The following is a 14,096-nucleotide window of genomic DNA, read 5'->3' as shown; positions in this document are numbered from 1 at the left end:
AGCCCCCCATTGTCACAATATCGTCGCCAGATTGATCCGCGCCGATCGCCGGAACCTGCGCTCGCCGCTCCCAAGTATACGAATCTTTCGCGATGTATTCGTGTCGCTGTGATCAAACAGAACGATCCGCCAGCAACGTAGTGAAAATAGAAATAGAAATCGTAAATTGCGACGAGCAACTAATCGAGTCGGGTTGGCCGGAAGGTTTCGCGCGGATCGAGAAGTTATTTTATTTCAACGGGATGGTCACGAGAGAGAAAGAGAAAGAGAAAGAGAGAGAAATACAGGAAGACAGAGAGGCAGATAGAGACAGAGAGAATTTTTCGAACGAATAAATAAAATTCCACGGGGAATATAAAAGATCGAGGCCGAGCAAACGCGGGGGCAAACAAACAAACTAGGCTCGCGCCGGGTGACAAAAGTTACAACACTCGCCTGCCTGCCCACGCTTTCGCTCCCTTCGACGATAAAACATCGTTGCACTCGGTCGATTTACAGAGCTCTGTAAACTCGCGACTCACGCGAATTTCCGCAGTCCACGGCGATCAGAAAGAATTCGATTAATCGACACCGAACGTTCCTTTTAACGCGGGTCTGCAACCGCTTCGACCAACCTCCGACGTAATTTCATTTCTGTTCGATTCCTCTCGCGGTTCCAGCGTCCCTCCGCAACTTTGTTGCACCACCGATCGATCATCGGTTCGCGTGGAAAACGGAAACGCGAAACGTCGCTGTATCGTCCGGACGTCGCTAACCACTTTCATTGCAACTGTGTCCGTCTTTCGCGCGTGCTTCTGCACGAACGAGAAAGAGACCTACAACCGATCGAAAGTTCCCGACGATTTCACGGTTCGTCGATATATCGATCTGGAACCGGGTGACGAGTGTGTCGAAGCGAAACGGGGACCGGATGCAAGCCACGCAAGAGCAAACGTTAAAAGGTACGTGCACAGCTCCAAACTTCCAACCAGACGAGACCCAACGAACTTAAGAATTTATACGATTCGTCCAGTCGCTGTCTTCGATTCGATTTGCCCACTGCTTCCCCGGAAACAAGCTCGCTCGACTGCCACCGATTGCTCGTATTTGCCAAGAACAGCTTGCCGATGCGATGGCACAGCTACTCGGGTTCCTCTAACCCCGAAACGCGGGAACGCCCGTTTGTTTCGATCAAACAACACGGTTCAATTGCCCCGAATAATTTCTCGCTACTTGCAATTCGCTACCCGTTATCGTTATTCTACGAAAACGCGATCGATTCAATTCCTTTTACCTTGTAAATTGTAAACGCCCGGCAGTGGAAATGTCCGATGAAACGAGGGAAACAACGAGACTTTTCTATTCGATTTCGATATAGCAAGGTCGTGGCTCTTGGACCGCGAACAACGACGTTTCGGCAGGAAGCAATCAGGACCAACCGGATCATCCGATCGGTTGACGCTGCGGCGTCAAACTTCCAAACGCCGGTAAACATCTAGCGAAAAACGATTCGTCGAAGAACGAGGGGGCTGATGATTGAAAAACCGCCAGCTGAACGGACTAGATCGGAGAACGTGAAAATGGAATCGTAATTTTATCCCTTTCGTGCGAACGTTACGGATCGCGTATGTTGAAAGATAAAAAGGAACGTCGCGGCAGATGCTCCGCAACGTTCAGCCGACGCTCGTCTACCAGCAAAGCCTTCGACCTAATTAGGAGAAAATTAATCATCGTATTGTCTGGGAAAAATTATCGGAGGAACGAGATTCCTGGAACACCGCGAGGAATCCGCGTCCCCTCTGAGACAATACCGACTCGACTTTCTACCAAGAACCACGATCCGCCAGCTACTATCGGACAGTTTACGAACCTTAAAAACTTTATTACTACGTTAATTAGCGCGCGTTATTCCGGATTCCCTTTGCCTGCTGCGACTTGGCCACAGTCGTCGTTCAACGTCGTCAACGTGGCAAATTTTCAGATTAGTAGCTAAGACACCTCTTCTGTATTCCATCTCGATCGCTTTATCTCGCGTAGAAGTCCGTCACGTTCCGACGACGACGACGATTCGCGTGATTTAACGAAAAGCTAGTTCGGGGCCGGATTCGCGAAAAGGGAAGCAAGATACCTGGCGTTGATTTCGACAACCGACGAGACCCAATTCCTCGAGAACTTTTCGCATTAATAATTCCATCGCGCGTTAGGAATTATAAATCACGGTGCCACAGTCCGGCGCACCCTATTGGAAATGTTTGAAATTCCCAAGCTTTTCGAAGAGGATGTACTTGAACTGCATAGTTCGGCCCGCGTGATTCTTTATTCGCCAATCTCGGTTGCTTCGTCCTTCCACCGACAAATTCCTTCGAAAGTTTCGCAAAACGGACTTTCGGTAGCCCTCGCGTCCCCATCGCCTGTTCACGTGTCCAGGATATTCTTTGACGGGCGTTACACGCGCACCAGTGTCCTTTCACGTAAATTTATATAACGAGCCCTAATTTGATTCGTATCACGTACGCGATTAATTAATGATAACGTTGCGTCTATCATCGGGGATGGCGATTAAGCAAAGGGCTAAGCATCAATTTTGACAATTTTGCACCGTCCTATTTTTGAAACTAGTTATATGAGAGAAGACAACGGTATTACGCTATACCCCGTGAGATCCGCGTTCCTTTCGCCAATCGACCTTCGAAACACGAAGAACGCGTACACGTGGTCGATGCAATTGCGTCGAAACGCGTTAAGGGAAGATGAAAAATCGTTGCGGTTCGTGCTGGTTTCTAGATCACGTTACAATTTGAAATTGCACAGAAGGTTTCGCGTTCGTATAACAGGAGACGATTTCCATCGACAACACGACGGCAGAAGCGGCGAAGGGAGCGCGCGATGGTCGCATAAACATGGAAAAACAGTTTTTCAAAATTGTCGTAATTCCCAGTGACACGACGCAGGCTAGCGCAGCTGTTGCGGTCCCAAACGGGAGTTGGATGCACATACAGACATAAACTACGACAGAATGTGCTACAACCTCCTAGCGAGAACTTTAAATCCCGCAGCTACGCCACTACGTAAACTTCCTTGCCCGCTTTAAATCCACCTACCGCGAGTTCCTATTATCTTCGCGCAAACGTTTGCTCCGTTAGGAGATCGAAGTTTCATGCCTCCTGCTTTCGCGTCGCGTGATTTTTCCCCGGTTTCGTAAAAAAACTCTCAACTCCGACGGATGATCTGCAACTTTATCGACAACGCGACGGACTATAGTCAGAACCGAGTCGGACCGGGAAACTTCTTCGTTGCGTTCGCGCCGTTAGCGTTTCAAGCGAGACACGTTTTCAGAATCTGATACATCGCGTCTGTCGATTGTTTGCTCAGCTGTTACGGCCGAAAGCACGTGGCGCAACTTCGAAACTACAGTTACAGTTTCCTTGGACATAAACTCGTATTGCGACGACCGAATCTGTCCGGAGAATATATATCTTGGAAAAGCGCAACACATCGGGCTAAGGATATAGCCGGAACGAGGGCGAGAAAGTACGGAGCGAGAGGAAAAGGCAGGCGGAAAAAGAGAGGAGGAAATGGAAAACAAAGTACGCGATCGAAACATTTCGTCTGGATGCAGGCGTTAGCCAAAGTCGAACGGCAAACTGCAAGTTACGATCGACGTTTGCGTCGTCGACGCGGTGACTTCTGATTCGCCCTCGTGCCGTTATGTGCTGCTGCAGTCGAGAGTTGCTCGTTTTTCGCTATAAAACCGCGCTGGACGTAAAAAAAAAAAAGGTACAATCCCCCGGGACAGACAACTATTTTACGAGGCATCCATTTGAATTTATTTACTGCAAAGACATTTATCGACGTTGTATCGTCCACGTGACGCGCGTAGCACGCTCTCTTTCAAAATTACTTCCAACTTCGTAAAAAGACATTGCGCTATTCGCATTCCTTTCGTTATCGAGTCGACGAAACGAGCGAATGCTTCTTCCGCGATGAGCAGAGAGAAAAACGTCGGATCGCGATCTGCACGGGAAACGTTCGCGAAGTAACGCGGCTGAGAACCAACACCGTAGAGATTTCAAGATAATTTTCGTTCGAGAGAATCCTGCGATTCTTCCGCTATTTATCCACAGCGAAATGGATTTTGAGAGATGAAATCGCTCTGATCCGTCAGACCCAATTGACGATTAGGATACCAAGCGCGACCCCTTGATGTTAGTGGTCCGATCGGTGGCACGATTTGACGATTTAATTTACGACTTCGTTATACACTGCGCAGATTTACCATAGGATTTCTACCGGCAAGAGGCAAGGTATTTCATCGCATTGGCAAAACGGAGCAAATAACGCACGCAAATCGATAGAAGCCGCGACAATAATGCTTGCCGCGTAAACCGAACAAGCCGTTTAAAACCGCTACTTGATTAACAGGAAAGCCTGTAGATCCGTCGGTATTTTCTGGCATGGAAACACTGTCGACCACCACCGTCGATATCGGCTCGTGAAAATCAGAATCGAGGATTACAACGTGTCTCATTAAAGTACAAAGAGAGAGAGAGAGAGAAAGGGGCAGGGAGACAGAGAGGAATATAGGTTTTCCTATTAACATTAACGGGCTAAACTCGGTTGTCCGATGTCCATAGAGGCAAGGACAGGTACGGAGAGTTCATTGGAAGGAAGACGATCGCCCTTTCGATTCACGGAGAACGTTGTTCGTTTTATCTCCGTTTCAAGATCCAGGCTAATCGGATACAAGATTGCACGTCCGTGGGGGTTGCAGGCTCGAACGAATACGAAACGAAGCAAGAACCATCGCCGACGAGAGAGCACGGGATGCGATTGTTCCGAGCTTGTTTCCAAGACGAGCGGAGCAATTACTTAAAAGCTTCCAATTGTTTACGAACAGAATGGCTAACTGGGGGGAGTTTATGGGATTCGCACTCCCAACAGGTGGCGATGGCACGAAGCGAAACACGGCAGGCCGCGCGACCCCTTTCAGAAAAATCATTCTAGCTCGCATTAGACTTTCAAATTGCCGGACAAGCCGGATAACGCCATATTCCACCCTCGGCTCCCGTATAATTCACTCTGCTACCAACGTTCCCGGCCATGTAATTGTTTCCAGCGTTTCCGACGCTGCGCGTTTCCAACTCACCGGTCACGCGGATATTTTTACGACTCCGCACGAGAGGGAATCGAATCGGCCAGCGAACCAAGATCGACCAACAAAACATCAGACTCTTCGTTACCGAGCTAACTCGACGAGATCGTGTCGTCGGTCGTCGTCCTACAGTTTTAGGAAGAAACGACGCGCAGTCAGCGGAGGAATATGTCCGTTCCGCGGAACTAAAGCAGACAAAGACAGGCTACGGCCTATTAAATGGCTCGCGTCGCATCCAGAACAAAGGAAAAGCTGTCCTCCGACGACTCGACCGCCTTTGGTTCGTCGCTTCAAAGGAGATACGCGCATTCGGAGAACGAAATTCACGCGAGCAACTAACGCGAGAGTAAAAAATCTGAGTACGAGGTGGTGTTGACGAATGCGCATTTCCCGACCTGGTTTAATCAAACTTTCAGACCTACGTACTCTTTCGGCGCCAACTGTGACGCAAGGTTGCGTCGCTACTTGCCCAAATACAACCGGGCACAATCTTCTCTCGATCGAATCGGTTCGATGAAAACGCAAGAGCATCGTGGTCCTTGTCATCGTTCGGAAAATTCAATCCTGTTTCGAATCCTCTGGGACGCGCATCTAATGTCCTCCTGTTCGCGTTTCGGATATCCTGTTTTAAAGCGCTGCTCTCGTCGAGAAAACCAGCAAACTATGTTCGATCTTGCACGCGAAATCGTATACCGACGAGAACTCGTTTCGATTTCAACGTGAGCTGCTAGCTCGGAGCATTCTCGCGTTCTAACCTTCGAACGAAATGTTCAGGACCGCGAGGTCGCGAAAGAACAGGCGCGAAACGTCTGAAAATCGCGATAACTCGGAGAAGATCGAGACGGAAATATTTAGAAAAAAATCTGGAAAATTGCATAGATCGAAAAAACAGAAGCAGCGAAAATAGACTTCGGAATTGGACTTGAAACTACCAGGACCGGTGGAAAATCACGACTAACTCCGTTTCGTGGTCCCATCCGGCTGGCCAGCGGCCCGTTTCATCACTGTGCGGCCAACTTTTGACCTATATTTCCTCGTGCGAGAGTTAATACTCGTTAACAGCAAGGTACTGGCACAAAGGCTATTTTGTCATCCATGCGTGGCCGCAAATTTCCAACAAAATCGCAGAGAAAGTTGTTCGAGCCGAACCTTCTACCTGTCGTTCTCCTCGAATTCGTATCTCGTATGGGAAATTCCAAACGACAGAACGTAGCCAGCAAATCTCGTACTCGAGCCTCGAGTTGTTTGACGATATCTTTCTTAGAGGTTGGCAGATTATCGACGTTAAAAGCATCCGGACAAGTCGGACAAATTATTAGAAAACGTTGGATAAGGGGAAGAAGCGCGCGTAAAAATAACTTTGGCTCGATGGAACACGCGATGGATGTTTTCTGAGAACACAGTAAGTCGCGAGTCACGAAGTGCTCTTTTACCAAACGGAAAAGCCGCCTTTTTCTCCAAAAAGAACGAGATTCCCGGGAAAAACGCGAAAGCGTTCGGGTTCCGTGGCAGCGAGGTATCGATGGAGGGCCGCGAACAAAATGTTTGCCGAGTCAACGGAACGTGTTTTCGTGCCGCGTCCGTTTTCTCTCTTCCTTTGCTTCCTCTACCGACGAAAGACATTAAAGCGCGCTCTAAGCTGGTTAATGTTTAAAAGACACCGAGCCTTTTCGCGATACTTTCCATCGTTCTCCGACATAGGGTTTTCGCGTCTGCCCTTCTACGAAAAATCAACTGGGTCAGCTGCGAGAAAGTTGGAGCAATCAACATTTTTTAACCAGAAAGAGAAACACGGCAAGAAGAGAAAGAAGAATATAGCAAAGGCGAAGTTTAGCGGCAAAGAAACTGGAAGAAACCGAGTATCAACGCTATTCAAAATGCAATTTGAATATTCGAATCGAGCTTTCGGTTGCTTTCTTCGAATAAAACGAGACGAACCAACGGATCAAGGGAAAGACGGCAGACAAGTTGGGAAAAGCTGAAGCGAGCGAAAGAAAACGAAAGAAGGAAAAAATTGCCTCGGCTAATTGCATGAGATATGCGATTGTTTCATGCATATTCAGCGAGTTCTCCTATTCCTACCAGTTACACCCTTCCACCCTGTGTCCTCCGCTCCCACCTACTTCCAAAGGTCTCCTTTCTTTCCACGTTGTTTTTCTTTCCTAGAAGAAGAACAGTCGGCTCTCTCTCTCTTTTTCTCGAGCGAGTAATCCGATCCTAAGCCGTGAAGCGCGTCCTCGATATTAATTGAGTCCGCGATCTTGCCCCGCACGAATCGTACGCACCTGCTACTAGTCTCCTTCGACTCTTAACTCGCCGCGATTCGCGAAATATACATTGCCTCCGGTTAACGTTTTATCGTTGAATGAAAGATGATTCGAATCTCGACAAACGAGCAGATACTTGCAGCCGATTGCCATTACGAACGGCCGATGGTTTCTCTGGAAATCGGTCGGCACCGGCACTAATCGACGATAAAAATCAGAGAACGTAGAACGTCGTTCTGCGGTGAGGAAAATCGAGTCGACCTGGTCGGCACCGCGATCAAATAAAATAAACTTGCCAACTTCCATTCGACTGTTACGCCAGGTAGACCGCAATATTCGCCGATCCTCAAAGTTTCGTTAACGCGGAAACATTCTCGGAGAAATAGAATTTCGCGAGACAGGCCGAACGGCCGAAGCTTCTCATCCTCTTTCCTCTGGACGATTATCGAATTCCCGGGAACGTTATCTGGACCGTAGCGCCCATCCTGTGGATTTTCCACCGATGTTGATCGTACTTTCAAAATATCGGCAGGATGATTGATAACGAGAAAACTGGGTTGTGGATTTATTTTTTCCCACCCATCCCCCTTTTTGTTTCCCTGTTCGCTCGGTACCTTTGTTCGTACTTTCACAGACCGATTGCCCGTTCGCCTTGCCCCCGCCTCTCTATATATTTATACGAGCGACTATGGCGTTTCCTGGTTTTTCGTTTACCTTCTACCATGCGTGTTTCCCATTGCCACGTCGAATACGAAATCACGTCGTAACAAAGCTTAATAATCGCCTTGTTCCGACTGGTGTTCTTAGGTTCTCCCTTCGAACGGACAGTACGAAGATCGCGAAAAATCGAAGGAAAACGAGAAGAGCGAAGATAGGCGTGGAATGAAGATACGTCTCAAGTTCGTACGCAAAGGTCTCGAAAATGGTCGGCGTCGATTCTACCGATCGCTCGGAAGCGAACGATCTCGGTGCTGGAAAGAAGTGGAAGATATAGAAAGTGGAAAAGTACGGCGAATCTGTCCTACCACCTTCTTGCACGATAGTATCGTGCTTCTTAAAAGCACGTGCAAGCCTTGGTAAAACGACCAGCGCAGCTTACCGCATTTAGGAAGCCACTTAACTCGATTGAGAGAATTCAAGCAGATCTCCGTGCATGGTCGAGTCTATTCGATTCGATCAAAGACGATCCCCGAATAGATCGTGTCGAACGGAATAAGTTTGTTGCCGAGTAGATGCAACTTCGCGCGTAAGATTTAAGGTGCGACTCAACAAGTCATAGGAATTGGACGATCGATGCGCTGCGCTGCAACCGACGGAGACTTCCAAATTCGCGTATTTATCGCTTACGACCCGCGTGTTTGGCACCGAGTACCGCGATAAATATTTTACGAATACTTCGAATACGAAGGTGCGCGGATTTCGACACGCGCGATAATCAGAAATTTTAAACTCTCGTTGTTCGCGTGACGCTTCATCGTCGCAAGTTTCGCTCTCGTTTGAAAGAAGCGAAGAAGAGAAGATAAAAGAAAAGCAATGTTTTTTTTTTTTTAAACTCACCGCCAAGCAGGATGTGCACGAGTAGCGAGAGAAATCTGTATTGGCGCACTTTCGTCATGATTCTTGATTTTTCTACATGAACTGCTTTCCTCACCGTAAAACCTTCGACTGTCCAAACTGGTGCAATTTGTTCGTTCCTTTAAACGTAAATTAAAAGTAAACACAAAGCCGGGAATGTCGGAAGATTTTTTCGATCGCGATCGAGTATACGTAAACGATTGCGCAAACCGTATCCTTAGGGCGTAAAGGAAATAAAAAAAGAAACGACAACGGGAACGCAATAAATCGACGAGTCGAAAGTGTTCGAACGGAAAAGACCGTTCAACAGAGAAATTCGACGAGTAGTTGCGCGGACGAAGTCTCGGCTTCGACTGGCGCGCACCAACGTATCTGACCCCTCTGATAACCGGCCAGCCCCCCTCTGGTTCAAATCCACCCCTCTTTTCTCCTCTCTTCCTCTTTCTAGACTCCCTCTCTCGTCGATTCTCTTGGTGCATATCGTTATCCACGAGATATCAACTCCGACAAGACCCCTTACCGTCTGTTCTCTTCTAATTCGCAGTGTAGCGTGAATCGTGACCGCGCACCATCTTGCTAAAAGAATTATGAATTTATCGCGCCGAATAACCAAAGGACCCGCGAGAACTTCGCTATCTTTGTAAACGTGTTTACCAGATAGTCGCCTCGTGTCGTCGTATCGTGCGAATTTATCGAGTACCGTGACAAACCAAGCAATGGAAATTGTTTGGCACAGAATCTCACTACGCATTATGTCGACTATCACTAGTTCGTGCTATCGTTCAATTCGAATCGTACACTTAAATTAATCTGTATTCCACTTGACGTTTTCGTATTCGATAGTATTCGAGACTTTTCTTCGTTTACACGAACACAATGTACATACACTATGTTTCTAATTATCGAGAGAATGAAGCAAAGAATAAAGGTGAGAAACGACTTTTTAAACGAGAATCTCAGAGGAAATTATAACCTAGTGTTATAAATTTATCAAAAAATATTCCAAATGTTACTCTATTTTACATATTTAATACTTATCAAATTACAAATTACTTAGACATATCGTTAAGATCATCCTCGTATATATAGAAAAAATTAAGTGAATAATTGAAAAGCAAAGCTATACTATAACCCGATGATGTAAATGCACGAGTATGTCAGGAACAACCGAATGATTACTAAATAATCGATTTCTATCCATAAGCGACTCTTACCAATGAAAGGTACTTGTTGCAATTTCAACAGTTTACCGGACCAAAGTAAACCGGATCGAAACATTTCCATTTATACGAACCGTCCATCGAAGAAGGAAGGGATAGAATTTCCGTTACGAAGATTGCGTTTCGTGCGTCGGAAGTGAGATCTATAGTTGAAAATCAGCCAAAGATATAAAACGTGACGAGTTTTCGTGTATTAAAAAAATCCAGACGTTAGCGCCTCTGGTGAGTTGCGCAACAGCCACGAGTTCAGCAGCATTGTAACTTTTTGGCGCCAACCGACAATAAGGCGCTATATATTACATTTCTAAAACAATTATCTTGCAAAATTAGTACGTATATAAGTGGCGATATTAAAATCGGTTGTTTCTCCATACATGACTGTCATAAAATAGCTTTTATACATATATTTGTAAACATAACCTTGATATACTTTTAGTGCCGCCAAGGAAAGCAACAAAACGACCAGCTTCGGCTCCTGCAAAAAGCCAACGGGAGCCAAAACAGATAAGGAAAAAACAAGGTAAGTTGTTATTTCTTCAATTTTAGCTAATATTTTTTCGAGTATATTTTTGGCGGTGAAAAATTTATTAGCACAAAAAATCTTATTGAAAGTGCAAAACCACGAGGCACATGTGTTTAAGCAATGTGTTCCACGATCGATAATTATTGCTCCGTTTTAGTTGGCAGCTGGAAGTATACTAGTATCTTCAAAAAAAAGTTTCGTGAGATCGTCTTAATAATCTTTCTGTATAGTGCCGCGAATATTTCGTGTCCTAAGACAAATGTCGATCGGCACAAATATAATTGTATACGTCACTAAATTAAATACTGTAAAATAGCTAAACACTTGCATGCATTTCACAGAATTAGTTGTGAAACCCGATTTACGGCAATCTGCGACTGGCGGCGTAATATTAGTATTTGGACAAGGCGATGTTGGACAACTTGGTTTAGGAGAGGAAGTTGTTGAAAAAACACGTCCCGCAACTGTTCCTGGATATCAAGATGTCGTATCTATAGCAGCTGGTGGTATGCACAATGTGTGCTTAAGACAAACTGGAGGAGTATTAACGTTTGGTTGCAATGACGAAGGAGCATTGGGACGAGATACGTCTAGAGATGGTTCTGAAACTGAACCAGATTCTGTTGACCTACCTGGCAAAGCCATTCAGGTGACGGCTGGGGATTCTCATAGTGCTGCTTTATTAGAAGATGGACGAGTATTTGCATGGGGTTCCTTTAGGGTATAATTTTCTTTTGCTTCGCCTACTAATCCACCGTCGATTTTAAGAAATAAATGACAAGAAATTACGATATTCTCTTTAGGATTCTCACGGTACCATGGGTCTAACTCTAAATGGAAACGAACGGTTCCCGATAGAAATGCTGCCTAATATAAAAATAGTTAAAATAGCATCTGGTGCTGATCACTTAGTATTACTTGATAAAAATGGGCATATATACACGTGTGGATGTGGAGAACAAGGTCAATTAGGACGAGTAGCTGCTAGAGCAGCTAGTAGAAATACCCGTCATGGTATGGGACCTTTATTAACTCCTGGATTAGTTGAATTTAAAGTTACTAAGAAATTAGAATTTGATGATATATGGGCCGGAACATACTGTACATTTGCTAAAGAATATCAGAAGGGAGATATATATGTATTTGGACTAAATAATTACTATCAAATTGGTAAGTTCAAACAAAATATTAACAAATAACACTGATTTAAAAATCATTATGATATGATTTAATTAAATATTACATAAAAATTTTAGGCTTGAAAGATCCTGTTACTCACTTTCATCCACAAATTTCAAAAACCTTTAGTGGAAAGACCTGGAGGCACATTAGTAGTGGACAACATCATACAATTGCTCTAGATGATTCTGGTCAAGTATTTGTTATGGGCCGTAAAGAATATGGCCGCCTTGGACTCGGATCTAATTGTTTGGATGCAAAAGAATTAACACTAGTTCCTAGCTTAAGTTCCTTTAAATGTATTGACATCGCAGCAGGCAGTGCCCAATCGTTTGCTGTTACTGAATTAGGTAAAGTTTTTCTTTTGATACCATCATAGATTATTTTGTTGTTTCTTTATCAATATTATTATTGTCATCTTGTGAAACATATGGTATTATCATACGTTTGTATACAGGAGATTTATATTCATGGGGTATGGGTTCAAGTGGCCAGTTAGGTACAGGCGAAGAAGAAGATGTTGAGATACCTACACTAGTCAAAGGAAAGCAATTGGAGGGGAAAACAGTGATACGAGTCGCAGGTGGAGGACAACATACACTAGCATTAGCGACAATTCATCCGGTAAAGGAGAAGACTGCTGGTTAACAATAAATAATTGAAAATTAAATTGAAATTTGAACTGTTTCACACATGATGTGATAATAATTTGAACAACGAAAGGAGAAGAACAATTTTCATTCTCCTTAAACAAAAATTGCACTAAAGGGGAAAATATGAATATTACGGTATAACGTAATTTCAATATTAATATGATACTTAAATTTGTACATAATTTTTTGTGCTACCAAAAATATCATTGTGTTTATATATCGACTGAGTTTTTGATTGTATTGTTAGTTTTTCTACTTAATTATGTATTACGATGAAATAAACAATTTTCTACTTGCAAATCATGTTACAAAAAAAAAAAGCTCGTTTTTGTTGTACAAGACAGCAACAAATTGAATTTTTATTTAATCACTTCGAAATATTAAGTGATTTGCTAATTACATTTACATTATTCATACTGTACAATTGAATACAGAATAAATTTGTTACTACACTTTATTTTAGTATTTTACGGAACATGCAAAAAGAACTTCATTTTTCATTAATTTGTGTCTACCAAAAAAATTGTACATCTCCCAAAAAGAAAACTGTTAAATGCATAACAATGAGATTTTTATCGATATTTATCTTAAATTAATATTTTATTTCATTTTATTTAACGTCATTCTGGTTATTCTGCAGACTTGCTTCTTGCATGGAAATTTGCTGAAGCTTTTTACCAATACGTTCTTGTACGTCCAGATATTTAGCAATACAACGATCGAGACACACTGATTCACCTTTGCTTAGTTCTGGAGTGTAATACTTTGGTGGAATACATTTCTTATGACATGCTGCTGTCATGCGATGAAACATATCAGTCATCATTTCTATTTCTATATCTTGCACTAGCTTTAATTGTTCTTCGGTAAACTGAGGCAATCCAGCCATTTTTTAGATAACTACCGCTTATTATCTAGTAATATTTAAAATGGATAAATAATTCAGTTAGCAATATCAGAATCTTGTTGAATTTGCTTTGTTTTCATAACCTGATATCTTTTTTCCTGTACACTTCTTCTCGCATACGTAAAAGCATATATTCCTATAACAGAAGATATAGCCCTGCAAAAAGAAGAACTATTCAATGGTGGATATGGAATATATAATAGTAACAATGATAATAATAAGTTTCAAGAAATATTAATCTTACTAAGTTTCTAATAAAAGTATTTATCTTTTACGAATCTTCAAGTAAAAAATTAACCACCAAAGAAGACTATTACGACAAAACAGGGATTACTATATTTTATATCAACGTACCTACCATCCAATCGCTATCTTCGTGACATTTTGCAAAGCCATTCTCTTTTAATTATTACAAAATATTCTTACATTAAAAATTAATTGTCTATATACCTGTACAAGCTCTCATACGAGTATACGGTTTCTTTCACTCATGCCACTACGTGACCATGTGATTACGACGATCGTAGTACGATCATATAACATTGAACATAGACAAAGCATAGATAGAACATGCAATGCCGGTGGAAGACAACTTTAAAATTACTTGAATTACTTGAATTATTTCCACAAACCTTTATATA

The 14,096-nt window shown here is 43.5% G+C and overlaps 3 protein-coding genes across 7 annotated transcripts in view; 1 reads left to right on the top strand and 2 right to left on the bottom strand.

Annotated features, from left to right (window-relative positions):
• Positions 1 to 9,353, bottom strand: part of LOC100749569 (hemicentin-1) — a 111,127-nt gene extending 101,774 nt beyond the window's left edge. Inside the window, exon 1 of the mRNA XM_003492080.4 lies at positions 8,956 to 9,353. Coding sequence (XP_003492128.2) covers positions 8,956 to 9,013 — 58 coding nt within the window. The 5' untranslated portion in view covers positions 9,014 to 9,353. The remainder of the gene's footprint in view (positions 1 to 8,955) is intronic.
• A 169-nt stretch (positions 9,354 to 9,522) lies between these two features.
• Positions 9,523 to 13,005, top strand: LOC100749451 (regulator of chromosome condensation). Of its 3 annotated transcripts, none has more exons than XM_033322590.1 (6): positions 9,523 to 9,901; positions 10,630 to 10,713; positions 11,058 to 11,437; positions 11,520 to 11,886; positions 11,973 to 12,245; positions 12,353 to 13,005. In XM_033322590.1, exons 1-6 carry the CDS (start codon positions 9,850 to 9,852, stop codon positions 12,541 to 12,543), a joined length of 1,347 nt encoding a protein of 448 aa, XP_033178481.1. In that variant the 5' UTR covers positions 9,523 to 9,849; the 3' UTR covers positions 12,544 to 13,005. The 3 variants fall into 3 exon arrangements, with proteins under 3 accessions (XP_033178481.1, XP_012245101.1, XP_012245100.1); XM_012389678.3 differs by lacking the exon at positions 9,523 to 9,901 and adding an exon at positions 10,301 to 10,474; XM_012389677.2 differs by lacking the exon at positions 9,523 to 9,901 and adding an exon at positions 10,302 to 10,522.
• Positions 12,929 to 14,075, bottom strand: LOC100749328 (mitochondrial import inner membrane translocase subunit Tim10). 3 transcript variants are annotated; one of them, XM_012389680.3, is made up of 2 exons: positions 13,810 to 14,075; positions 12,929 to 13,611 (listed from the first exon to the last, which is right to left on the bottom strand). In XM_012389680.3, exon 2 carries the CDS (start codon positions 13,435 to 13,437, stop codon positions 13,159 to 13,161), a length of 279 nt encoding a protein of 92 aa, XP_012245103.1. In that variant the 5' UTR covers positions 13,438 to 13,611; positions 13,810 to 14,075; the 3' UTR covers positions 12,929 to 13,158. The 3 variants fall into 3 exon arrangements, with proteins under 3 accessions (XP_012245103.1, XP_012245105.1, XP_012245102.1); XM_012389682.3 differs by having other exon boundaries at positions 13,906 to 14,024; XM_012389679.3 differs by having other exon boundaries at positions 13,814 to 14,004.
• Between the last annotated feature and the right edge of the window lie 21 nt (positions 14,076 to 14,096).

The sequence above is a fragment of the Bombus impatiens genome, unplaced genomic scaffold (assembly GCF_000188095.3).
Source record: "Bombus impatiens unplaced genomic scaffold, BIMP_2.2 scf_0647, whole genome shotgun sequence".
NCBI lineage: Eukaryota > Metazoa > Arthropoda > Insecta > Hymenoptera > Apidae > Bombus > Bombus impatiens.
The sequence above is the reverse complement of the archived record's forward strand: the minus strand, read 5'-3'. Positions and strand labels throughout refer to the sequence as shown.